The following is a 25794-nucleotide window of genomic DNA, read 5'->3' on the forward strand; positions in this document are numbered from 1 at the left end:
CGCCCCTGGACGGTCACTCTATAGGTCCTTTCGGCACTCCAGAGGCGCCAATATAAGTGGAGTTACGGGCCTCTAAACTTTCTCGACCAGTTGACCCCGAGCATTTCTTGATACACCATGGGCGCTATAGGCGGCGTCCCTCAAGTATTATAACAGGAGTAAACGTGAAAGCACCAGGTGCGCACAGGGCTAGTCTATAACCGCAACAACAACAACCCTCGACCTCAGAGGTCCTCCTGATCCTGTAAAGACTCTTTCTATGACCTGCGCTGCAACCTTGCAGCGCCCGGGTAGGCAATATCGACGCCCTCGGCGATCTCAAGGACTTGTTGGCACTCGCCGCTTAGTCGTCCTAGCCACCTGTGTCCGTACAGGCGCACTCGACATTCACGGGGTCGCAACGTACTCGTGTTACTCGTTCAGCATCACGTACCTAGGACTCACAGCCACCAGAGAACGGCGCTCTCATAGCTCAGGAAAAGAAAACTCATTGCATTGTAAGTCGGCCTCGTCGTTATGGCACGTTGCGCACACCTCTATGTGCTATCCTTGTTGCTTGTTGCTATCTACTCGGGCCGATGTCACGGCCAGCCTACTCCCATCACCCCACGCGCACACTTGCAACAGCCAATCATCACTGACTATGAGGGTACATGCTCATCCTTTCCCAGTACATTATAATAGCAAAAAGGAGCGCAATTCTTCCTCCGATTGAGGCATTCCTCGTTGCCACATCAACTCCCGAAACGATAGCATGTATAGGCCTAGAGAACGAGGCCCTGGGGTTGCCTCAACAACGAGCGCCTCATCGGATAGAATAGGAAGAGGAATGGGTGCTAAACTAGGGTAGTAAAAGGAGCGTTTCGAGGCCTAGGAATAGGCCTTAATTTATAAAGACTGTATTGGCGAAGTACTCCGCATGGGAGGCCCTCGGCCGTCTAACACACATTTATAGCCAAAAGTGCTAGGTAGTGTATGTTGAAGATGCGTACGTCCTGCCGTTGGGGTATGACGGTCCCTGATCGATATAACTTTGAGTGCTGAAGCAACCTTCTCCAGGCGGGTTTCTACCATGCCTAGTCCGGCCCGGATCTGAAGGACAGATGCATTGTCCATAATGCCCTGAGTTGTCGCCCCCCAGTGGATATATTTCGCAGCACTCTCATCTGGCGCCATCTCAACAAGTTGACGGAGAAGGGGAAACACTTAATATCTGACAATCTCGGTCTCCTTCGAGAGTCGATCAAAACTAGATTGTATCAGCCTGCGTTGGGTGGTCCTCGACTGTTCAGCATTCTTACTCTATGATCACATTGCTGAAAGCCTGCGTCAAACCCTGCCCTTCTCGGGCGGAATGACCCCCACGGCGGACTGTGCTCGAGCCAAGCCCGCCTCTGTATCAATCATGAATCGAACGTAGGCCTCATCAGAAAAGACATCTCGAATCTCCTGGGTCCCGAAAAGGTTCTTGAACACACGCGAATCGAAGGCAGATACGGCCGTCTCTGACTGCTTGGATCTTCAAGGCAAAAGATGTCGGCTCGAGAGGAAGGGCTGTGATGGATGTTCAGGCATAGGTACAAAGTATTGTTGCCGGCGGGCAGAGTGCTTTGTCGCTTCGATCCACGCATGGGGAAGACTTCGACTGGCACAAAAATCATGGCTGACGGCTGGTCGAAAGACGCCCCAGTGGGGTGGCGGCATCCAGAGACAACAAAATACAAAGATCAATCCGGCCGCGGAGGGATCCATTGCTTCACATCGCCACTTCATCTTGCGGAAGACCGATGCAATTCAAAGCACTCGCGTTCCTCCTCCGGCTCCTTGGCCGGCCGGACTTGCAAGCGGGCAGGGAGGGAGTGGAGTAACGCCGAGCATAGAATAAATGAAAAGTGTAGAAGGACACGGTTTGTATTCGACTTTACTGTGATATGTTTGCGCGCACGAATCCTGTCTGTAACTGAAACCGTTCAATTTACGTCCAACGAAGATCTGCCTAAAAATGAGGCAAGGAACGATAGCGAACTGTGAGTGCCGAAGGGCGCGCCAATCCGGATCTAAGAGGGCACGAGCGCGCGCACTTGGTAGACGGTGAAACGCATATTGGCACTACATATTCCATGCTAGATTGACAAGGCCCAGTACGGATAGATCTATGTTTCTTACCGGACCGATGACTCCCGATTCATGTACTTTCGTCTATCACCCTCGAAGGTTTTTGGGAATTAGTAATATTGCCAAGTTGTAAGTGTCCTCATCTTCATGTGGCTTATCATCATTTCTCCTATCAGTGAACAGTTCGTGATTTCGAGTTGTTGAATAGTATCTGAACGTTACAATTCCCTTGTTCCCCCCACCCCCCCCCCGGGAAAAGGCCACGCATATATCAGGACTGCAAAAAGTCCCAGGTGGCCGCTGCATGCACTTTCGTAACATGGAGAAACTCGCTTATCAGGGCAAATTCATTCGTCTGAGCCACTGTTTGTCCCATGTCAGGGCCGTGTAACACAAGAGCGATGAGACGGAGCAAGAATCAACGTAGACTTACTAGTTTTGGGGCTGCATCCATAGACGTAGGCTGGAATTCCACGGTAGCGATAGTGTTTGCAGTCGGTCGCTCCAATCGAGAGAATAGGCACAGGCTGATCAGCCTCTGGGTCCACAAGTTTGGCATTCTTCGCAAGAAGGTCGATCATAGGGTGACTCAATTGCGAGAAACTGGCGGGGTTGCTGTGAGCCTCGTGGATAGAAAGCTCAATCTCTGCGTCTTCGTAGTTGGGAATGATGTTTCCAATCACCTCGAGAACACGCTCTCGTGTGAGGCCAGCAGGCATTCGGACGTCAAACTCGGAAATACATGTTTCTGGGATCATGTTGACCTTGAGACCGCCCTTGATCGTTCCGATATTGACCGTCGGACGGCCGAGAATGGTGTGCGTACCAGCTCCCATTACTGTATCGGCAACCTTTTGCACATCGGGCTTTGCAAGTTGTCGGGACAACTCTCCAGGCATGTCAAACGACATGCTCTCGATCGCCTCGACCACCTCTTTTATGAAAAAGGCTGAGGTGCGAACCGCACCCTTACTCAGGTTGGTGAAGGCACCGTGTGCACCCTTGGTCTTCACAGTGCATGTCAGTCGTAAAGTCCCCTTCTCAGAGAATCGAATGCTACGGCCAGAAGGCTCGGCGCTCAACATCAGGTCACCTCCCCACCGGCGGCAATCTCGGTCGAGAAGCCACTTGGTGCCCCATTTGCCGCCTGTTTCCTCATCGGACACAGCGCAGAAGGCGACACTGCCGCGCAGCATCTCGCGCCGTCGAAAAAGGCTGGCATATGCGATGAGCAGGGACACCGTGCCTGACTTCATGTCGACGACACCTCGGCCGTAGATTCGGCCATCTTCAATGTCACCAGACCAGGGGTCTCGGGCCCATCCACTGGCATCACCCGCGGGAAACACATCGATATGGCCGTTTAGAACCACGCGGGGACCTTCGCCTTTCCCTCCCTGGAAGTCGCTCACAATGTTGGGACAACCAGCCTGCGCACTTAGCACTTCATAGGGGATCGCCTGAGACTCGAGATAGGAAGTGAGTACCGCAGCAGCTGCGGCGGTCGAGCCTGGTGGGTTGGGTGACGGCGCTTGCACAAATTCTTGAAGCATGCGGATTTGGGCATCTTTGTCGGCGTCCAGGGCCTGGAGCAACAGTCGTTTGGCATCCATATTGGCAGTTCCCAATTTCAAGAGTTACTAGGAAACTATCGTTGGTCCGACACCTTTGACGGCGAGACTTCAAAGGGAGGAGTATTCGCTGTCTGTGTCGAAGGCGCTATACGTACCTATCGATTGATCTGCTCCCAGAGTTTGCTCATAAGTATGTACAGATGCGCATGAGTCACCGATTTGGGGAGAGACCATAAAGACTGAGATCGATTCTGGATCGTCGAGATTCGCGGATGAAAGCGCCCAAAGTGAATCCCCGCTGGAGGGACCTGCATGTGGCTGCATGTGGGTCAAAATGAACGGGGAAGAGCGACAGAGCGCTCCTGTGTGCCGGTGGAGCATCGAATCTCTAGCAGATAGATCTAGTAAGCCAGTTTTGGCCAGACCTCTGCCTTATACGTAAATTCCTGGATGTTGGAAACACGAAAGAATTTGAAACTTATTGCATGGGCCCCGCGGAAGGCCTTGATACGAGGTCATCCCGCCTCCTCCGTCTGATAAAGAATATGACTTTCCAACAAGGTCAAAAGTTCGGGCGCGAAAACCCGTTCTTCGACATTCTTGTGCAATGGACATTATCGCTGGAGGGTTTCTATACACATGGAACAGTCGTTCAAGGGGAATGTCCTGTTCATGGGTGGTGCAAGGCATGGCCTCTGTATATATATGCACGCGATCTCGTCGCCATATCATGGCTACTTCTCATTCCTTTAAAGAGCGCCACAATATCGAACAAGCAGGGCCATCAGGTGCTGACCGAGCAGCACCACCAGACGTCTACCGAGCTAGATGATCTGAAGAGGACTACTAAGACCGATACAAATCTGTTCCAGGTTCTGGAGGGGGAGACGGTTGATGGTGAGCTCCTCTCTCCTCCCGACATGGTGTGAAGGCTGCTCACGAATGCCCGTTGTTCTTAAGTGTCCCACACGAGCGAGGTTGAGATCAACCGAATCGTACGCAAGATCGATCCCCGTATCATACCGCTCCTGTGGGTGACATATGGCATTCAACTGATCGATAAGTCTGGAATCGGTACCTATGCCACCTTCGGCCTTCGCAAGGATTTGCACCTGGTCGGCCAGCAATATGCTTGGCTGACCACAGCGTTCTATCTGTCCTACATGGTCTTTCAGCTACCTTTTACGACATTGATACAGCGCTTCCCTATGGGCCGCACTCTTCCAATTCTCATCATGCTCTGGGGTGTGGTGGCGATTTGCATCGGATTCGCCCAGAACTTTGCTCAGATCTTGGCTATGCGCATCCTGCTAGGGATGTTGGAGAGCTGCGTCAGCAGTGGTTTCATCTTGACCATCGCAAGCTGGTATACGACTCGCGAGCATGCCTCGCGCTCCTTGGCCTTCACCACCGGCAATTCGGGTGTGCTCATCGTCGCCAATTTCATCATGTACGGCTTTGGCTCAATCACGTTCTCACATCCGGACCAGGAGGTGTGGCGATATATGGCATATGTCAGCAAACCCCCGAGTGCAGCTTTGGCTCTAGAAATTCGTCGCTGATCTATGACAATATAGTTCTTCGGGGGTCTTACCGTCTGTCTCGGCATCACCGGGCTATTCCTCCTCGACACCCCGTCCGAGGTGCGATGGCTTACTACGACAGAGAAAGAGTTGGCCATATCTCGGATGCTTTCCAACCAGACCGGTCATGACGAGACGGGCAAACGTTGGAATTGGAAGCAGACCAGGGAGGCCGTCACTGATCCTGTGGTAGGTGCATCTTGGTCTCCCAGACCTGCACTGCATCTCGAAAAGGCATACAATATGTGGTCCTTGCTGATCCTTTTAGTTGTACCTTCATACCTTCAACGCCTTCCTCAGTGCCGTACCGAATGGAGGGTTGACAGCCTTTGGCTCCATAATCAACGTCAGCCTGGGCTTCAGTGAGTGACCAAAAGTGCCGTAACTCTTTGGGAGAATATCCGGGTTGCTGACGATTGTGTGTGTGTGTGTGTGTGTGTGTGCTTCAGCTAATCTACAGACCATCCTCTTGGGTATTCCGCGATACAGTCTGATCGTCATCCTTCTTTGTCTCGTCGCTTTCATCACCACCAAATTCCCCGGCATGAGACCGTACTGTATCATTGCTCCCACCGTGTCGCCATTCTGCGGTCTTTTGATGATGTCGCTACTCCCGCAAACTGAGGCGTACAAGTGGCCGCGGTGGGGAGGGTATTTCATGACGCTGACCTTCACGATCGCCTTTTACGTCTCATGGACGTTGCTGCCGTCGAGACATCGCAGGTCGCACCAAGCGGACCCTCGTTGCCTCGGGCACCTTCATTGGATATTGTGTCGGCAATATTGTGGGCTCGCAGACATTCCGCGCCTGGGATGCGCCTCGCTATATTCACGGCACCGCCGGCTGTGCTGTTTGCATAGGGGCTCAGTTCATCAATGCGGCCATCTGGCGAACAACCCTTGCGCTGCGCAATCGTCGACGGATCAAACACATGCAGGAGCAGACCATCTCCGACGATGAGAGAGTCTCACGTGGCAAAGATTTCGGTGAACAGGACTGTACAGACAAGGAAAATCCATATGTAAGTCGTCCACCATGCAGCCTCGTCGAAGGATTTAGACTAATGCACAAGAGTTTCTGTACACACTTTGATTGGGTTCGTCTCGTAAACTCGGGCAACCTAGCTTTTTGCTCGAGCTTGGAGGCTGGCTGGGATCCAAATAGGAATGTGGCGGACTCAATGTCCTTGAAATAGGATCTAGTGTGCTTGAAAAGCGAGTGCTCCTCAAGGATATATATCTACAGCTGTGTGGCGACACAGTCAAAACACAATCTTTCTCGTAATGCTCTTGCTCTGACGTAGCTCTCGATAACTCTTGCATGAAATCCCTGCAAGCAGCCGGTCAGAAAAGGAATATGCCTCCACATGTTCTTACGCCTCGACTTCCTGCCCCAAGTCTCAACCCAAGAGGTATCATTCTCAATCTCACCAGCGATCAAAGTTGCCACCGTAATTGACCCTATCACATACAGATACATGCACGTATCAGGCAAATTTTGACCCTATTTCACACAACCATGCCACGACGGATGAGCTCTCTGTTCAGTTGTTTGAACAGTTCCTCATACACCGTCAAAAGTCCGGCCATCCCCGGCCAGCGATCTGCGCACCAGCGCAGCAGCATTAAACAAACTGGTGAAATGTCGATAAAGGAACCGTAGTCAAGTACTTGCTGCGGTGTTTGGTGCGGATCTGCACTTTCTATTGGTGTGCAATCTTCATGCCACCGACGAAAACACCATACTTTGCGTATGCGCCCGTCTAGGGCGACAAGAACGTGGCCTACGAGCGTGCTGGTCGCCAACCACATGTACTGTGCAGATAGAAAGGTGAGCGGATACGAGCCTAGTAATGACCCATCGTGTGCCCGGATCAGGCGCTCGTAGGCGTGTACAAGATCACATGCCGCCCAATAACTGTCAGCAACGATGACGCATTGCTCCGGAGATACTTGACCCGGCCCGGCCTGTTCCTGTGTAACCCCTTCGTCGGGTCCAACCCTTCCCAATTGCGTACTCCGAAGGGCCCGTAGCAGCAAGGTCTGGAACAGAAAGCAGATTGTCTGATTGTAGCCCTGGACACACGTTATGGTCGAAAAGCCAGCAAAATCATCGCTGACAAGCAGATCACGGCGCCACGATTGAATCGCAGCATATTGTTCGCATAACCACGGTGCTTCCATCACATATGCAGGCGTGATTGGTGGCACATACATGGCACGGTAGATCATGGAGCGAAGATAGACTAGTCGATAGTGATGCGCGAACGCCGCAGCCTGTAAGTGTGTCTGCTCGGTAGCTTGTGGCGCATCGCGTTGGTCAGGATTGCTTTCGTCCACGCTATTGCAGGTGCCGTTGTCGAATCTTGCATCGCGCATGTTGGAGGCCCGCTGTGATGCCTCCGAAGAAATTTTAGACACCTCAGGCGTACAGGCGCTTGGGTAGCTGGCGGTAATAATCGATTCCGGAATGTCGGATGCCCGTCCAAACATTTGACCCATGATGCGCTCAAGAGCATACAAAGCCCAAAATGTCAAGTGCCGTGATTGTGGACGCTTGCTAGAGGCGGCGCTGCTTGCAGGCGGCATTGTTGATGAGGATTCACTGTCCGCTGAAGTGTTGGGTGTATCGGAATCTTCTTTATGGTATCCAAGTTCCATTGCTAGTCGACAGGCATATTCGAGGAGACGCCATATTTCGCCCTTGCGGGGATAGAAGAGACAAAATATGATCAATAGCAGCAAGGCCTGCAACGACGCAGGCGATGCTTCAGATGTTACTTCCTCGACGCAACCTAGCGCGTCTTGATAATATGCTAGACTCTCAGCAACGCGAGAAGGACGATGACGGGCTTGGATAGCGCATGCTGTAGCGCATACAAGGGAGATGCGGAAAAACCGGCGAGCTGTTTCTCCTTCGAGTTTCTGGCTCGAATATTGAGCCCGATTCCGTACTTGGAAGTAGGTCGGCAAGTCATTGAAGATGGTTGTTTCGTCAATGAGCACGTAAATGGTGTTCAGTGTGCGCATGTAGAAACGGACAAGCTCTGATACGTCAGCTTCAGGAGCAGCTGTCATTTGCCGGTCTAAAGTGTCAACATCGGGCGGATCAGGTCTACAGGACCCTGTAGACGCATTTGCCGAGGTTAAAAATCCCTTCAGGCTGGCATGTTGCAAGATCTGAACGACAAGAGCAAATACAGAGCTCGCACCCCAATACTGAGTCTTTGGCTCGGGTACCGTGAGCTGTATGATGACATCGAAGGAGAAGTCTTCCGAACTTGACGGTGGCTTTGACTGATCAGAGGCGGTCTCTGGTAGGATGGCCTCGACGGGTTCTAAAGAGAAGGCATCGTCTGTAAGAAGACTTTCGGGTGCGATGTTGGAGGATTGCCTTGCGGCGGATTGCAATCGTTCAAGCCGAACCAGCAGCGATTGGACGTGACTTCGCTTGAAGTTTAGTCTTCCTCTCTTTCGACAATACGGCCACCAGGGAGTGACGAGAAATCTTCTCACCTTCTCGAGATGGGCTGTTTTGATGCAGCATCGATGAAGTTACAGTCCTCGTCTGCTTTCTCGCACCTTCGACAGCGTGGCAAATGTGTGTCGCACTTCTTTCGGAGGCGCCGACAGCGGCGGCACGATGGAAGATGTCGTTGGATAATCTCAGCATTCATCGTTGGGACTGACGAGGAGACTGTGGATGTACGGTCCATGACCTTGGGGGAAAACAATAACGTTTGACGTTTCCAAAAGAGAAATGGCCCAGAAATACGGAGCACGGAGTACTGGCCCACTTTTGGCGGGTGGAGTTGTGATTCTTTATCCGCTCGAATGCCTGTGGTCAGTGACCGTGGCTAAGAATGGAATGAATACCTAGATACAACACGCCCGTCTGGAGCCCTGCGAGCTGAGCTTCAAAGAATTTACGAAGCCACATATCTTAACGATGCCTTTAGTTGTGCAGATTTCTACGGGTACTGTCCTCCGCAAAATCACTGGGACACACACTCTATTTCTCTGTATTCGGGCTACCGAGGGATCTAGAAGTTTTCATGAGGATCATATGTCATAAAAGCAGATTCCAAGTCGAGCGCTCCAGTATTGTCTGACAATATCCACTGCGAGGTATTAAATAGTTCAGTCTCTTGGTCAAAAGTGGGTTCGGCCAGAGATTCAAAGTCAAAAAGCTGCCAAGATGTGTCCCAGATATCAGAATCGAGGGGCCAATCCCCCTCTGCTTGCTGGATGTTGTGACCTAGGCGCAGCTTCTCCAGTCGCGCTGGACTTGGGTACAGTAGACGAAGTAGTTCGGCATCCTGTGCCGGAGAAAAACATGACAACGCCGACGGGGACAAGACAGGCTCGAGGAGGGTGCCTAGGAGGCGCTCGTAGATGCCTGCGTATGCAGACGCTTCTGGCCAGCCTTGGTCCGCAATCATGACAAAATTGACCGTAAGCAGCTTGGTCATGTCCAGGATTTTGTGTGGTGCAAATTTCGTCCGTATAGAGTTACAGCCGTGCCGTAGACAGAACAGCACCACCATGGCCGCTTCAAGCGTGTAATGTGCTGATATCCATAATCGCCGTAATGAGCCAGAGGCAATTTGTTCGCGATACGCACAAGCTGCAGTGCATGCAGCCTCAAACGACATCAGCAGACTTGCTTCTGACGGTCGTGGCACCCGCGGCGAGGGCCGGTGCAAAATCATGAGTCCTCGAGAGAGTGCGAAGTCGGGCGACTCGATCGATTTAGTGTCGCTGCGGCGCTGTAAGTGCCATTGCCTCAATCTGCGCTCCATATCGGTCAGCCAGCCGTCCCAGTCGAATTGCTGAGGCAAAGGTTCGGCCTGGAAGTGAATTTGCGTCATCTCGGACAACAACTGGTGGTATTCAATTGAGCCGAGGAAGGCCTCTGAAGCGCTATCTTTAGGTAATTGCGTATCAATGGTCGCGTCCAGCGTGGTCAATGGTCTCTGTAGCGAGGAGCAAATGCTGCGATCAATGCAATAAGCCGTCCAGAACACCAAACGACGCGTCTCCTTATCGTCAGGACCATGCGATGCCATAATACCTGTGGGAAGCTCCCGGTGGAGGCCAAGTTCTACGCAGGTGCGCATGGCGACGCCAGAAAGCACCCATACATTGGCAGATCGCGGCACAATGGTTGCATACAGGGTAGCAAGGAGGATGGCTTGGACCCAAGTGATGTCCGAAGGGCAGGTGCTCAGGCTGTTCAAGTGAGCAACGCCTTCGGTGAACAATGACGTCGAGAGGGACATGCAACGAGTTTCGTGCACAGCATCGATGGTATCGACTGTGAGCGCAATGGCAAGCACCAGATAAGCGATGAGAAAGTGATGTGAGGGCACCACAAGGCGATAAATTTCGCTGTCATGGCTCTCATGCTGCTGCAATGGCCACCCAAGACTTGAACCAACAACTTCGACGTGCCGACGAAGTGCATCGGCATCGATAAGTGGATAGTGTGGTTGGAAGACTGAGAAGTACTTGCGGACGAGCGCACGTACGATTTCCGGGGGCACACGAGCAAGAACGCTTGCATCGACCTTATTGCCGTCATTCCTGTGTGAGGCGACGGGATTTGTCCCTCTTTGACCGGTCTGAGACAGTGAGGGTGTCATGCCCAGACGGACTCGCATTAACAATTCGGTTGCTCCTGAGCCACTAGGCATGGAGGCTGAAACAAGTGATTGCATGACAGGGCTTGATAGGATTTTCACACGCGAGAGCTCATCGTTGTTCACCACCGTCGACGCTCTGTTTGCTGGGCGAGCAGCATTCGCAAGGTCGTCGCTTGGCCGTCTATTCGACCCCGATGGCTCATACTGTCCGCACTCATCGTGAGCAACTGAAGACCATTCCAACTGGGATCGAGGCGCATTGACAGTGTCAAGCCGTCCCTTGATGGCTAAGTCAGCCTCTGCTTGAACAATTTGCTGTTCAAGGGAGAGTAGGAAGCTTCGAGGGAGCTCATCAGAGCTCTGAGAAACTCCTATGCAACTTTTGCCGGCTTGCTGACAAGGTGAACACGCTGGCAATCGTCGGTCGCACTACACGCAGCTATCAGCCCGCTTGTTCAATGTCCCGGATTCTCCCCAATACAACTTCGAGCCTTACTCTTCCGGGCAAGCTGTGCTTGGAGGACACAAACCTTGATCTTACGCCTTCTGCAGCGCGCACATGACAAGATGACTCTCTGGCAGGACAGATTCATGGGTGGCAAGACCCGGAGAGCCCACAGAAGATACTTGAGCGAAACAAGATTCAAAAGGTTGAAAGGTTTCGCCGTTGCGGGTTTCGGCGCTCCAGGACGGTCAATTGTATCGTCGCCCACTGCGACGCCAAGAAAGTGGAGTAGCACGGAGGTAGACGCCCAAGCTCAATCGCAGGGACGGCTCACAGCGACACGGCGCCCATGACTCCCCTGTAGGTGTCTGTCCGACTTCAGCTGACTGTTATCTGGTGTTGTATGGCTCGAAGCCCGACAGGAAACTCAAATGCCACCTAGTATGGCCAGACGTACAATCCTAGTACCTATTATCTCTCTGCTCTTCCTGGCCCCCTCTGAGAGTCAAATCACCGACTGCTGAGTTATGGCCATGGACGGCTTGTAGTATGTAGGTGGCATGAATTACAGGAGCTTACTAAAACAAAGCATAGAGATACTGTGCTACTCTGAATGGTGTCGAAGCGCAAATGAAGTGCACGTAAGGTGCACTGGCTGAGATTACTCGGCGCCACAATGCTTCTAGAACTGGTTGTCGATTGTGAGTGTGCCAGTTTTGGTGATCAAATACTCGGCGACCGCAACATCTTTGCCTGGTTCTTTTCCATAGCCCGAGAGTTTGATGCCGGCAAAAGGATTCTCGCCAGAGGATTGGTTCCCTGTGTTTATTTCGACCATTCCAGCCTCCAGATTTTCCAATAATCTCCAGGCTCGATTAATGTCGGCAGTAACGAAAGTACGATGCGAGACCCATCTATTTCCTGTCAAAGAGCGATCTTCACGACATTCAAACCTTTCAAACTCACATCGGTGTTATTAGCTTCTCTCACGACCTGCTCTTCAGTTTCGAATTTGCAAACAGCCAGAATTGGTCCGGAAGTATCCTCACGTGCTACCAGCATATCAGCGCCGGCGTTGAGGGTGATTGTAGGTTCAAAAAAGTATCCCCTTGCACCAGGCAGACGATGGCCGCCAGATGCTACCACACCATTTCTTTTGTTCACAGCGTCTTTGACATGTGCTTCAAGATTGAGAACACCCTGCTCCGTGTTCAAGGGTCCCATTGTCGTTTCAGGTGCTGTGCCGTGACCTGCAACCAGCATTCTAACCCAGTCAACCAGGAGGGCGATGACTTTGTCATATACTTCAGCTTGAACGTAACATCGATTAACACATACGCAGGATTGACCCGCGTGCCTGAATTTGAGATGGCAAAGGGCTGTTGCCGTCAGCCTAAAGAGCCAGAAATGATGCTGGTTAACATGCCTTGAGCTGCTTGAATCAGATCTCAATCGTTGAAGACAAGGAAAGGACAGTCCCCGCCCAACTCAAGGGTCAACTTCGTGATGCCATCCGAGCAAATCTCGGACACGACTGTCCCAATTCGCGCCTGATCAGGAACGTTGGTGCCGCCTTGATGCTTGGTGACCGTGCAAAGTTGCATGAGCATTACTAACCGACCCAGTGAAGGTGACTTTTCTCACCAGCGGATGTCGACGAAGGGCCTCACTGAGCTTGGGTGTGTTGACGAGGCTGGTTGTCAACACATTCAAGACTCCTCGTTCAAAGCCAGCCAACTCTGCCAGATACACAAGTGTCAGAATCGATAAGGGCGTCTCCGGTGATGGCTTCACGATTGTGTTGCATCCTGCCGCCAGCGCCGCAGCAGCCTTCCTGACCGCCATGGCAACAGGAAAGTTCCATGGCACAAGCGCAACGCATACTCCGATGGGCTGCTTGATTGTCAACACACGTCGGTTGGGTGCTGAAGGGGTGTGGACAGTTCCACCAATTCTCTCTGCCTCTCCTGCAAAAAATCAGGTGAACGTAAGAGAATACTCGATCTGTGCAACTGATTCTTTCAGCGGCTTGCCGTTCTCGAATGTCAAAATCGTTGCGAGATCGTCCTTGTGGTTGCGAATTAGAGAATCCCATTTCTGTAGCTTCTGGGCTCTGGTTTTCGGGGGTTCCCTGCGAAAGCTCTGGAAAGCAGCGTATGAGCACTCAACAGCCATGTTCACATCCTCGACAGAATTGTCAGGTGCTGAAGCCCAAACCTCTCCGGTTCCAGGATCTCGTCAGCTTAATACCAGACTCAAGCAGCTCGAGCTCGAGCATCGCACCTATAACATCGAATCGTTTGCCAGACTTTGCTTCGACAAATACTCCATTAATGTAAGATCGATCTTTAAACAATACTGGCTCTTTGAGCTGGATTTGGACATCCTATTAGCCATGTCTGTATGACTTCTTTGTCTGTAGCATACCTCAAAGGGTGTGTGCACTTGACGCAGATTTGCGATACCTCTTGTCACCTCGTTTGGCTTATAAAAATTGCAAGCGGCTTGCGTAGACGCTTATCGTATCTATCAGTCCAGGCCCTGAATTCAGTGTCCGGCTCTATATGAGAAACCCGGCCCCGACTATCATATCTCTCCGGAAATCAGCACCCCGCCATCCCCTGGTGTTGGTATCAAAGACAATGTGTAGGCTTTGGTGACGCCGGAGCCTAATCACCACCAGCCGGTCCGCCGGCCGGTGCAGAATTGTTTGATATAGCCTGCCGACGAATTCCACACGGCATGCAATGAAAGTCTCCAGCCTTTGGTACTCTGAAACCGCACTTTTAATATACTTCGCGACGTCGCAACAACAGGTTGAGCTCAACCATTGCCGTTGAAGCAGGCACAATGCAGAAACAGCCCCATCCACTAGATCCAATGAGGCCAGAAGAAATTTGGCTGGTACGTCAAGGTCAAGATCTAAGTTTCATTGGATCTGACGGTTGGTCGAAATAGGCCTCGCAAATCCTTCGCAAAGCCAGACCAGGTGAACAGGTTGTTTTCAGGATCATCAACCTGCAAGAGCCCTCTAAGTCGATGCTGCTTCCGTACCTCGAAGCAGAGCATCTTCGGCAGACACTGCCCCAGCGACCATGTCGAGAAGCAATGGTTCAATTCTTTTCGGGCACATCTGAGCACTTTTACGAAGTCGTCGTTGATTTGGAACGGGCCAGCATCGTCTCCGAGAAAGATCTCCGGGGATATCACTCTTACACCGATTTTGAAGAGCAGACCTGCCTGGAGCAGTCGTGCCTACACGACGATCGGATCCTGAAGGCGATCGTAAAATTTGATTTGCCCGAAGGCGCCGTCATCAGCGTCGAGCCTTGGACTTACGCACCCGACGGAGTAGAAAATGCCACACAGAGATTGACCATGGTATCAAGGATCCCGGAAGCTATTTGCAAAGGTACTGACTGATACTTATTTTTTCAGTGCTACTTCTACATGAGCCTCTCGTCCCACCCTGACGCAAGCCACTTCATGTGTCCTCTTGATTTCTGCGCCGAAGTTTCCGATACTGGTATGCTGCCACGAAGTCGACGACGGTATTCTCTGGAAGCATGCCAATTGTCGGACACAGAATGCTGTCGTCGCCAAATCGAGGGTCCTCATCTTGCAGACTATCATCACTGTGGCGAAATACGAATATATCATCGCATTCCACTTCACGCAGGCGGCGAGTATTCGGTACGAAGTTCGTGCAACAGGCATTCTCTCCACGGCACCGATCGAAATAAACGAGCAAGTGCCGTACGGAAAGGTGGTCGCGCCTGGTGTCATGGCACCCTACCACCAACATCTATTCTCGCTCCGTATTGATCCATGGCTTGACGGCCAGAAGAGCTCGTTCTCTACTTCTGAGTCCGTTCCAATGCCTCTAGATCAAGACACGAGTCCCTTTGGCGTTGGCTACAGGACTCGCGGCAGCATCATCGAGTCCGAGTCAGCCCGTGACCTCGACATCACAAAAGCACGGACATTTCGCGTACTTAATGAAAAGTCGATCAATCCCATGTCGGACCGGACGGTAGGTTACGAGATTGTTCCCAGTCCAGCTCAGATGCTGCTGGCACATCCGTCTTCGTTCCACAGCAGACGATCCGAATTCGCAGATCACGCTTTCTGGGTGACACGCTACCATGATGGAGAGCTATTCGCCGCGGGAGATCATACCATGCAATCCCAAGGTGGTCAGGGCATCGCCTCGTGGATCAAAGGCGAAAGATCCGTAGGACCTTCTGGGACAAGTATATCATCGTCAAGGGCCTCTCAGTGTAGAAGACGAGGATATAGTAGTGTGGCACACTTTCGGCACCACCCACAATCCACGGGTTGAGGATTGGCCTGTGATGCCAGAGGAGCGCATGCTTGTCACTCTGAAGCCGATCGATTTTTTCGAACGCAACCCTAGCCGCGATGTGCAACCGAGCCGACAAGAGGATAACAAAAGTGTGTTAGTGAGGGACTCCGAATGCTGTGCAGATACCCTCTACAGTCGCTTAGGCGAAACAAAACTTTGACAATCGATGGCGTGTACACCAAAAACCGGCGACTGATGGATGGCGAGATAGTGTGCAAGAACCCAACGCATCATACGAATGGGGTACATTGGACCGCTGTATGTAGGCTGCAGAATTCGAAAGTGAAGAGTGTAGCTTGTATTCCGTACGCTCAGAGGAGAGATGGACGACATTTAATACCCAGGGTCGGCGAAGCGACGAGAGAGAAGGAAGCGGACCTTATGTCTAAAAATCAAGACCCCTTCACATGGACCTGAAAATGGAATTACACTGATTGTTGCCAATCATAGAACTCATCTTACGACGAGGCGTACCAGGGAGACTGTAGGAGATATCAACCCGTCCCTACGACGATGGGTGTTAGAAGGCGAGTAGGACTGTGGTAAGAAAGTGAGAAGAGAATGAGTCGCCAGTAGGTCGTCTTAAAAGCGGCACCGCTTTCGTGAGCGTTGCCGACCGTTGCTTGTACTGCCAAGCTTTCACTCAACGCGTGTAATGGACTTCGAGACGCGACTGCGGCCAAAAACATACACTGCGGTCTTCGCAACATCACAACATATCTGAAACCGCTAAGATGTCTGGACAACCAGAATCATCATCGGCAGGAGCCCGGAAAGCTCTCAATGCTGGCAATACTGCGACTTCCCCGGAATACGAATTGCCATGGTGTGTTCGATCTTCATCCAAACAAAACAAGCCATTCTAATGCAGTGTTTAGGGTAGAAAAATACAGACCTGTATATCTCGACGATGTTGTTGGCAACACAGAGACGATCGAACGTTTGAAGATTATCGCAAAGGATGGCAACATGCCTCATGTCATTATCTCTGGGATGCCTGGAATCGGAAAAACCACCTCTGTCCTCTGCCTCGCCCGCACCCTGCTGGGTAACGCATACAAAGAAGCCGTGCTTGAGCTCAATGCAAGCGACGAAAGAGGTATCGATGTGGTCAGAAACAGGATCAAAGGATTCGCACAGAAGAAGGTGACGTTGCCTCCCGGGCGACATAAATTGGTCATTTTAGATGAAGCAGACAGGTATGGGTGGCGAAGCCTTCATATTTGCACAGGTCTAACAAGGATGCGTATAGCATGACGGCCGGAGCGCAACAAGCCCTGCGAAGGACCATGGAGATATACTCCAACACGACCCGGTTCGCATTTGCTTGCAACCAGTCCAACAAAATCATCGAGCCCTTGCAATCGAGATGTGCAATCCTACGATATTCACGACTCACGGACGCGCAAGTGGTGCAACGCCTGTTACAGATCATCGAAGCAGAAAAGGTAGAATACTCCGAGGATGGCCTGGCGGCACTCGTCTTCAGTGCAGAGGGCGACATGCGCCAAGCCATCAATAACCTGCAGAGTACCTGGGCCGGGTTTGGCTTCGTCAGCGGGGACAACGTCTTTCGTGTTGTGGACAGTCCACATCCAGTCAAAGTACAGGCCATGGTCAAGGCATGCTGGGAAGGCAAGATCGACAGTGCAGTTGATACGCTGAAAGAGTTATGGTAAGTCGAGCGGTGTCGAGATTTTGTCGGTCCTTGATTGATGAATGCGTCTACTCACCAAAGAACAACACGTATTTAGGGATCTCGGGTACTCTTCGCACGACATAATAAGCACTATGTTCCGGGTGACTAAGACTATTCCCACACTGTCGGAGCATTCGAAACTCGAATTCATCAAGGAGATTGGCTTCACACATATGCGAATACTAGAGGGAGTCCAATCCTTCCTGCAACTCAGTGGTTGTTTGGCGAAGCTATGCCGAATCAACATGAAACCAGAATTATTTGACCCTCCGGCTTGACGACAAAGCGGTTCAGAAGTACCAAGTCCGTTCGAATCGTACGCTAACCTATCCGTATCGTACAAATCTATGTTGGGGGGGGGTGATACTCCGTATTGAAGCGGACATTGCAAGTGAGGATCCAGTGCGCTGAAAGCCGCATGGCCGTGCCGAGACTTTGGGGTCCAACTCGATGGCTCCAACTGCGTCTTATACCCGGAGCTATTTCGCCGACTGCCCCGACTTGAAGCAAACGATGCACATAGGGCTGGATCTGATGGGGCTTGCGTGATCCCACACCACCCGGATAATGAATGACGACGACTATGGCCTTTGATGACTCTACGGACTGCTGTATACGCCAGTGCTTGCGACAATACACATCGTTGTCCTGGGAAAGGATTCCAGTTCGATCGTCGTTTTTTTTTGATCATGGGGTCAGAGGGTGGCATTGAAGCCACGTAACGAACCAGCTGGAATTGCAATACGAAGGCGCATCCTTGGCGACAGGACACGACTATTGTGGTGGTTTACGTCGACCTTGCAAGCGCCCGTTTGCGCAAAAGCCATTCACGATTTCTCTCCCCTGAAAACAAGGGCCATTGAGGCTCGACCCGTACTCCGTATCTCTGTACCTTAACTCCTAGTAGATGAACTATGATGGCTGATACAAACTACATGATTGCAAGGAGTGAACAGTGTCAATCTTTGAGGCTGATGAACAGGGGCGCTGCACCTGAATTTCCAAGTCCGATAATAGCTGCCAATAAGTGAAGGTTTCGGGCGCCCTGAGGTCGCCGATTGGGCAGCGACCGTAGTTCATCGGACAACCAAGAGTGCCTAAGCAAGCCAGTCGATGGTCCCCCGGCTCCCCTAAGCCAACCCGGGCGCAGCTGTTGAAAATCCCCAGCCCCTCGCTATGCCCATTCGGACATTTCCAAGCAAACAATTAAATCCTCCCGTGGTTAGTATGACGCGTTCCCTCCGACTGTCCGTCGTGTCGCTGTCATCACGGGCCGCACAGTTTCTAACTTGGGCGACGTTTGTCTTCAGCCATCGCCCCGACAAGGCTGTGTTGCACACAGTGACAACTTGACAACCGAATCATTGCTCGCCTTATCGTTGCCGTGGGGTTCAAAACTATATCTTTCCTGTTCCTGCCTCTTCTTCTTGCCCCTTGAAGCTTCTACTCCATCCCCAGACTATTTACCAAAGAGTCCAGCCCATCCAACACTCCTGGCCAAGTACCTTTCCCGTACAAAGCATTGACCTACCACTTCCTGAGAAATTCTCCTATCCTCCGTTCCTCCTTCTACAACAACACATCAATATGAAGTCCTTCGCATTGGCTGCGGCTCTCTTCGCCTCATCGTCTTTGGCATGGCTTCCCTCATGTTCCGTGAGTGCCGCTTTGCTCCTTGCGTGACTCTAACTTACTGACCGCTGCGACAGTGGTCTGACTGTATGGGCAGCTGGGATGGCACCGGCTGTGACACTAAGAGTGGCTGGAACTGTCTCTGCTCCAACCAAACCGCCATCTCTCAATTAAACACTTGTGTCGCTACCTCGTGCACAAACCAAACCGACCAAGAAGGTGAGCACACGATGGGTGTCTTTCCCAGAAAATGCACACAAGATTGACACGATACTTCTAGCCATCTTCGGTGCCGTTGCACAACTTTGCGCCAATGCTGGTGCGACTGTCACCGCTTCGCAAGAGGCCACCTTCAGTGCAACTTCTGGTGGCTCTGCCTGGCCTTCTCAGATCACTGCCGGCCCTGGCTTTGGACCTGGTGGCAACTGGAACTCTGGTCAATGGTCTAGCTGGATCTCTGCTTGCTCGACTGGTCTCCCTTCGGCTCCGAGTGGCTGGAACGGCCAAGGTGGATGGGGTGGTCCCGGTATGTGGGGAGGTCATGGTGGTCACGGTGGTCCAGGAGGTCCCTTTGGCGGACCATGGGGCACCAAGGCCAGCGGCATCAACTGCGATGCATGGACTACCTGGACCGCTGGCTGGGGACCGTTCTCTTCCTGGACCGGTACCTGGTCTGGCTGCAGCTCGACCACTGCTTCTCCCGTGCCAGCCACCATCACCACCACGGTCACCACCGGCGGCTCTACCCAAGTCATCACTGGCACCACCTTTGGTATCCAAGCCGTCGCAGCTGCCACCACGACTGGTAGCTCGGACAGCGGTGCTGCTTCGGTCCGTGGTCTCGGCGCCTGCGGTGCCCTCGTTGCTGCCATATTTGTCACGATGATTGCTCTGTGATAAATTTTCAGTAATGTGAGGTGGACGAGATTTGCTAATCATGTGGGAAGCATGTGATGATAACTTTGCATAATGGCGCTTCAGCGAGATGGGAAACACTCAAACCACGAGTATGACGACTGATTTCACGATGAATTGAAATTGTATTGCTATTGATTGTAATGGAGTTAGAATCTGACCTGGCCTTTATCCTACGCCGTCTGCTCGATTAAAAATGAGATATGTTCTTCTCAATCCTGTGCTGTTCAAAGTTAGCTCTCAGACTCAATTGCGCCTATAGTTATCCACACTCTCGTAGCGGGTACAACGTCATACTGTAAACAAACGCCAAGCTTTGCCCCAGGTCACGCGACGTAGTGAGTTATTTGAACAGTGCAGCTTCACAGGCAACCAAGTTTGGTTCGACACTGCAACACCTTCTATCAAAAGACCTTTGAATTGATATCGGCCGGCTACCATAACACATAGTCGTCTCGCAAGTTATGTTCAGCGCGGAAGGAGTCGAAGAAGGAAATCTTCATGCAATACTATAAAGCGCCAGGTTCTTACAACACGGTGAGGATAAGGCAGTAGCCACCAATGAATTGAATGTTGCCTGTTTGACGACGAACCCGTCGCTGGTGGCTGGAATCTATAACTTCATCGTCCTAATACCGTCCTGAGATACCCGACTTAACATCGATACGATTGTCTTTCAACTCCTGTTCATCCTGATCCGGTTTCCCCCATCATCCCAGACACCATCACATCTTTCGAAATGGTTGACCTCCCTCTCCTTCTTGCGACACTCTGCCTCTGGTTTGCCAATCAAGCAACCGCTCAAGCAGACGTTGATCAATGTGCCGTAAGTGTGTTCCCGAGAAAAAATCTTAATGCTTGAGCTGAGCGGGATCTAGTTGACCTGCATTGCAAACGTCAACGGCACCAATTGTTCTCAAAGGTAAGAGAAGAAACTTTCGAGGTCGCACTTCATGTCCTGACTCGACCCTCAGTCAATGGCCATGTCTCTGCGCAAATGACATGTATATCGAACGGATGAACAACTGCACCATTGCGTCGTGCAATGCCACAGCCCAACAAGGTATGGACTTTGCCGACTATCATCAGGAAGACGAGTGTTGGCAATGGTCTGACTTTTCCCAGATACCTTTACAGTCGTTGCACAACTGTGTGCCATATTCGACGTACCTTTGACGATTGGTCCTGAGGCCACTGTTCCTATCTCTTCCTCCGATCTCCTCTTCAGTACGGTAGCAATACCTACCCAATCGTCCTTACCTCCTGTCATCACCTCGAATGGCGCGAGCGCAAGCTCGACGACTGTCTCCAGTCAGTCCTCTTCTGGTACCTCGCAAACCAGCTCGGTGACCTCGATCTCGTCCTCATCCTCATCTACGATCACGGCACCGTCACCTTTGTCAACAAGCGGATCAACTCGACTCAGTGTTCCCTTAGAGAAGACGCTAGCATTCGTGGCTGTGATGGCCAGCACATTTAATTGGCTGTTTGTGTTATAGTAGGCGGTGTGAAAAAAAACGACGACTATCCACAACAGGAATTGTTGTAATTGTCGGTACCGAAGAAGCGAAATCAAGACAGGGATGCAGATGATTTTTGTTAAAATACAGACCAAAAGGAGAAGAGAGATGGAAGAATTCCAGCATATCGACCCACCGACAAGGCCGCCAATAGACCCTGGTCGAAGTAGAGTGAGGCTAGGAAAGCAAGGGTGTTTTTGGGTGATCAAGAATGCCCGTCGCTGGAATGGACAAGTGACGGGCAGTTTGCTTACTTACCATGGTTGTCAGTGCTTGTAGACTTGACGGTGACTGACAGGCTTGCAACCGTCTCTACGTAATCGACATGTTGGGAGATAGAAACATGTTTCCAATTGCTCATCTGTTACAATGGCCGTCTCTAAGGGAGGGTGGGCCTAAATTGGACCTCTGATCACTTTGCCTGTTTAGTCAAAGTGAAGCTCCAAGGCTGGCCGTTCGTTCATGGAAGCTTCGAAATGGTGGGCACTAAAGGCCAATGGCGGCGCCGGGGAACTCGTCTGAACCAGCATTGTGGGAAGAAGTCGAGTTGATACGGAGTGTCCGGTAAGGGTGTTTGGACACAAGCCTCACCAAAATTCCCACAAGCTGGTTCATCCCATCTCCCAACCCCAGCACCACTATTGGGAGAAGACGTCACCACAGCAAGGGATATGCTCGTCGAACAGCTAGAATTGGGAAAGGGACGATACTTGACTACGCCCTACAAGTAGATGGTGCGAAGTGGCTCAGACGAGTCGAACTTCGTTTCCGACGGGTGGTGGCACAAGGGCAATCATACAATACGAGATAAGTCAGCCTGTCGGGAAGCGAGAAGGATGAAAAGTCTTCCAAGGTGCGTCTACTCGTGATTGAACGCAGTAATAACTCGTTGCTTTGAATCAATGCTGCTACACCTGAACGTCGACAACGAACAAGAATAATAAGATTTTGTTCCTGCATACACCAAGTGCGCCGTCTCGTTCCCTCGGCCGTCGTCGTGCTTCTATGCCTGCGCGCGCTGCTATTCGACCGTGGCCGCGTCTCCCAATCTCCCTAATCCATCCCTCCCACAAATCTCTGCCGCCGATTCTTCCTCCATCACGGACGCCTCAAACATCCCTCGCTCTCATCTTTCACCGCGGGCGCTTGAAAAGCAGCCTGTCAGAGATGCTCGTCCGGCCATAACCTCGTCCTCGCTTGACAGACCAATCCCTCCGGTTCCAGCGGCAGCGGCAGATCCAGGGCGGCCAGCAGCGCAAGGGCCAGACCCGTTATTGTTGACGTCGTCGTCTGCGGCCCGTCCGCCTGTCACCGAGCACGCACCCTTCGACCTGTCGCCGTCACGTCCACACACCACGGCGCAGAGCCAGAGAAGATCTTTTCTCGAAGCTCTGCTAGCCCGACCGACCAACAAGAAAGTCCTCCCCCCAGACCATCGATCTGCCACCTCTCGCATCTTGAATCCCATCAACCACGTTCCTCGACCCACCAAGGTGCGAGTGCAACCTCAGGAGCTGCAGCACAACCACCAACACCAGTCCTCGGCGGAAATTGGTTCTGGCGAAGTCCATACCCTCCTGAGCCTCCCCGAGCAACGTCGCTCGAGACAGCACTCCCCGACCGATCCCATCGTCGAACACAGCCCTCACCTCGCACCACAGGCAGCGGGCAGCCGCACCAGCGTCGGCTTGCCTCACGGTCACCAGCGCGCCGCCAACGTCCAAGAACCGCCGTCGTCCTCTCCCCCAGGAATCGGTCTGATGGTTGATCTCGAAAAACAAGGGGCGGTCAATGGCATCAAAGAGCCCGAACAACGATCACAACTCCCCTCGAGGTTCAGCACTCGAGATCGTAAAGATGTGGTAGACCAGGGTACTTCGGTTCTGGGCCAGAGTTATGGTGTCAACCCTCTCGATCAACCCCTCCAGCCGCCACGCCGCATCACGTCCCATCACTCCCTGAGACGAGCCCAGTCTGCCGCCTCGATACACTCTGCGGGCTTTACACGGGCGAACACGGACGGGACTGCGCCCGTCAGTGGCTCACAAGAGGAAGAGACTGGCCCAGGTTATCCCGGCGTCGAAGAAGGTAGCGTCGGCGAGGAACTTGTATGGGGCATATCGCATCCTTGTTTCCCACATCTCAATCCTCATGTTCCCATCAATTCCCCCGAATACGAAGCCACGCGGATCATTCGAATACGAAGAGATTGGATGGTTCTTGGCGATCTGGCTCCTACATTTTCCAATATATATCCCGAGATTCTCGACCCCCTGATGCAGGAGCAAGAGTTCCGCTATGTCATTGAGCACATCAATCAAACCTTGGTCCAAGCGTACGATCCCTTTTCTGCTTGGAATTGGTTTGATGGATTCATGGGCTTGATGACTGGTTGGTTCTGGGAAGACTTTCGACCCACCGGTCTCAAGGGTCAATTAAAGGGTTTGGAAGAATGGCTAGAAGACTGGAATCATACAGTCGGTGCGAGAGACGGAGTGAAGATCATACCGCTTCGACGGACAGGGTACATGAATATCGACATTCAAATCCCCGATCCTCAAGTAAGAGTGGTTGGTGATGGAGATGTCGAGTCTCAACAACCACCTCCGACAGCACAGGCTCCTGATACAAACGGCGGTCCAAAGTCTCCTTGAGACAGAAGAAGAAGCCGACATTGTCAAAACTCATTTCTTGGATTCCCGTCCCTTGTTTCCTTTTTGACAGGCACAGGGACATTTTATTCTGTTGATGAAGGATTTGAAAAATCCTCGACCTTGATTTCATTTGTGTCGGCACCAGAGATATTGGATATGGTATGATGGAGCTTGTTGTTGTTGTTGTTGTTGTTGTTGTTGTTGTTGTTGTTGTTGTTGTTGTTGTTGTTGTTGTTGTTGTTGTTGTTGTTGTCTATACAAGGAGTAGATTTGTACGCATTGAAAGCGTTTCAGCATGGCGTTTTTGATACCACACATTGGGGGGGCGATATCGGTATGGATACCTATGGATGGGGACCCGATTTTCCAAAGCAGTTGGCTGCATTACGATGGGTTTATATGGGATGGTTGTCGTGTTTGGGAAGAGGCAGAAGAAGAAGAAGAAGAAGAAGAAGAAGAAGAAGTGTACCACCTATACAAGAGTTCTACCTTGGCTACCTAAGATTACCAGACCGGAGTCGCGCCTTTTGAAAGACTCGTACCGATTAAGAAAGAAGTCAGGTAGTCAGTTGGGTAGTATCAATCAATCAACATGGTCAAAAGTATGATTACCCTAATGGCCCATCGGAATGAGAACCATTGACGAGTACGAGTAACGAGTTACCTTGCGGTGTTCCGTAGGTAGGTATTCGGTAATTCGGTACTCTTTACTTTTTTTTTGCGTACAAAAAATGTACGTTGGCCGTAGTGTAGATTTCTTTCGTTTTTGGTTCAGTCGACGACGATGGGCGGGGAGGAGGAGACGAGACGAGTGAAGTTGTAAAACATTTTCTTTCCTCGAGGGAGGCAAGGACGAATTTCTCTCCTCCCCCCTCCTTTTCTCAATTGGAAAACAACCCCCCCCCAAGGTAGGTGAAATTCAAACAACAGTGTCCTTTTTTTTTGGGAACCTAGGGTAAGTTACTGTCAGGTAGGTACTCCGTACGTTATTACTCCATACACACATATGGGTACGTACATACAACACGTTACGGAGTATCAACTTCAAGGTATACTCCGTAGATAGGTAACTAAAAATGTAAACCTCGTATACTCCGTACAAGTATATCCATGACTCCCCACCCATACTTTTGTGTGTCATCATCAATCATCAATCAATCATCAATCAATCATCACCTAAATTAGGTAAATTTCCTCAAATAGGTACCTACCTAGTAGCTATATATATATATATATATATTGTACCTCCGTAGTCGGGTTAGAAAAAAAAGTCCAAAGGTAATATTACCCTGGTTATGCTCCTCGAGTAACGTCATGTACGGGACTTTTTTTTCCCTCTCTTCTTCTTCTTCTTCTTCTTCTTCTACTACTACTATTTTTGAAACTCTTCAATTTCTCGATTCTGCCTTTTCCACTCCGTATTCGTACCTGACCGCATCGTCCAATAAACAAAGGTCCCGGTGACTACTATACGCAGGGGAACCATGTAGGCAGGGAAGAAGTAGCGTCAGGCAGAGCCCACCCAAAAAAGTACCGTGCTTTGTTGTTCATCGGATCGCACAGATGTGCCGATCATTTACGAGGTACTCGTACCTGGGTACGGAGTAGATTCCAGGGTAATTGACCACAAGGTACAAGGTTGGTTA

The 25794-nt window shown here is 51.4% G+C and overlaps 7 protein-coding genes across 7 annotated transcripts; 4 read left to right on the plus strand and 3 right to left on the minus strand.

Moving 5' to 3' along the window:
• Positions 1 to 992: 992 nt before the first annotated feature.
• On the minus strand, positions 993 to 1176 carry PV06_10155 (uncharacterized protein; the record flags this gene model as incomplete). Its single annotated transcript, XM_016411677.1, has 1 exon — positions 993 to 1176. A coding segment is annotated over one exon (183 nt), but the record flags the coding sequence as incomplete, so codon positions are not given.
• Positions 1177 to 6781: 5605 nt separating this feature from the next.
• Positions 6782 to 8949, minus strand: PV06_10156 (uncharacterized protein; the record flags this gene model as incomplete). Its single annotated transcript, XM_016411678.1, has 2 exons — positions 6782 to 8717; positions 8789 to 8949. The coding sequence occupies 2 exons, from the start codon at positions 8947 to 8949 to the stop codon at positions 6782 to 6784; spliced, it is 2097 nt and encodes a 698-aa protein (XP_016257719.1).
• Positions 8950 to 9315: 366 nt separating this feature from the next.
• On the minus strand, positions 9316 to 13640 carry PV06_10157 (uncharacterized protein; the record flags this gene model as incomplete). Its single annotated transcript, XM_016411679.1, has 6 exons — positions 9316 to 11277; positions 12329 to 12775; positions 12826 to 12912; positions 12980 to 13329; positions 13376 to 13504; positions 13580 to 13640. 6 exons carry the CDS (start codon positions 13638 to 13640, stop codon positions 9316 to 9318), a joined length of 3036 nt encoding a protein of 1011 aa, XP_016257720.1.
• A 761-nt stretch (positions 13641 to 14401) lies between these two features.
• PV06_10158 (copper amine oxidase 1) lies at positions 14402 to 15704 on the plus strand (the record flags this gene model as incomplete). Its single annotated transcript, XM_016411680.1, has 2 exons — positions 14402 to 14774; positions 14818 to 15704. The coding sequence occupies 2 exons, from the start codon at positions 14402 to 14404 to the stop codon at positions 15702 to 15704; spliced, it is 1260 nt and encodes a 419-aa protein (XP_016257721.1).
• Positions 15705 to 16450: 746 nt separating this feature from the next.
• On the plus strand, positions 16451 to 17714 carry PV06_10159 (replication factor C subunit 4). The gene is made up of 4 exons (XM_016411681.1): positions 16451 to 16554; positions 16607 to 16927; positions 16981 to 17403; positions 17483 to 17714. Exons 1-4 carry the CDS (start codon positions 16463 to 16465, stop codon positions 17703 to 17705), a joined length of 1059 nt encoding a protein of 352 aa, XP_016257722.1. The 5' UTR covers positions 16451 to 16462; the 3' UTR covers positions 17706 to 17714.
• Positions 17715 to 18751: 1037 nt separating this feature from the next.
• On the plus strand, positions 18752 to 20175 carry PV06_10160 (uncharacterized protein). The gene is made up of 3 exons (XM_016411682.1): positions 18752 to 19083; positions 19137 to 19278; positions 19340 to 20175. The coding sequence occupies exons 1-3, from the start codon at positions 19015 to 19017 to the stop codon at positions 19954 to 19956; spliced, it is 828 nt and encodes a 275-aa protein (XP_016257723.1). The 5' UTR covers positions 18752 to 19014; the 3' UTR covers positions 19957 to 20175.
• A 538-nt stretch (positions 20176 to 20713) lies between these two features.
• On the plus strand, positions 20714 to 24397 carry PV06_10161 (uncharacterized protein; the record flags this gene model as incomplete). Its single annotated transcript, XM_016411683.1, has 5 exons — positions 20714 to 20800; positions 20853 to 20896; positions 20949 to 21037; positions 21100 to 21285; positions 22440 to 24397. The coding sequence occupies 5 exons, from the start codon at positions 20714 to 20716 to the stop codon at positions 24146 to 24148; spliced, it is 2115 nt and encodes a 704-aa protein (XP_016257724.1). The 3' UTR covers positions 24149 to 24397.
• Between the last annotated feature and the right edge of the window lie 1397 nt (positions 24398 to 25794).

This window comes from Exophiala oligosperma, assembly GCF_000835515.1.
Source record: "Exophiala oligosperma strain CBS 72588 unplaced genomic scaffold supercont1.12, whole genome shotgun sequence".
Taxonomy (NCBI): domain Eukaryota; kingdom Fungi; phylum Ascomycota; class Eurotiomycetes; order Chaetothyriales; family Herpotrichiellaceae; genus Exophiala; species Exophiala oligosperma.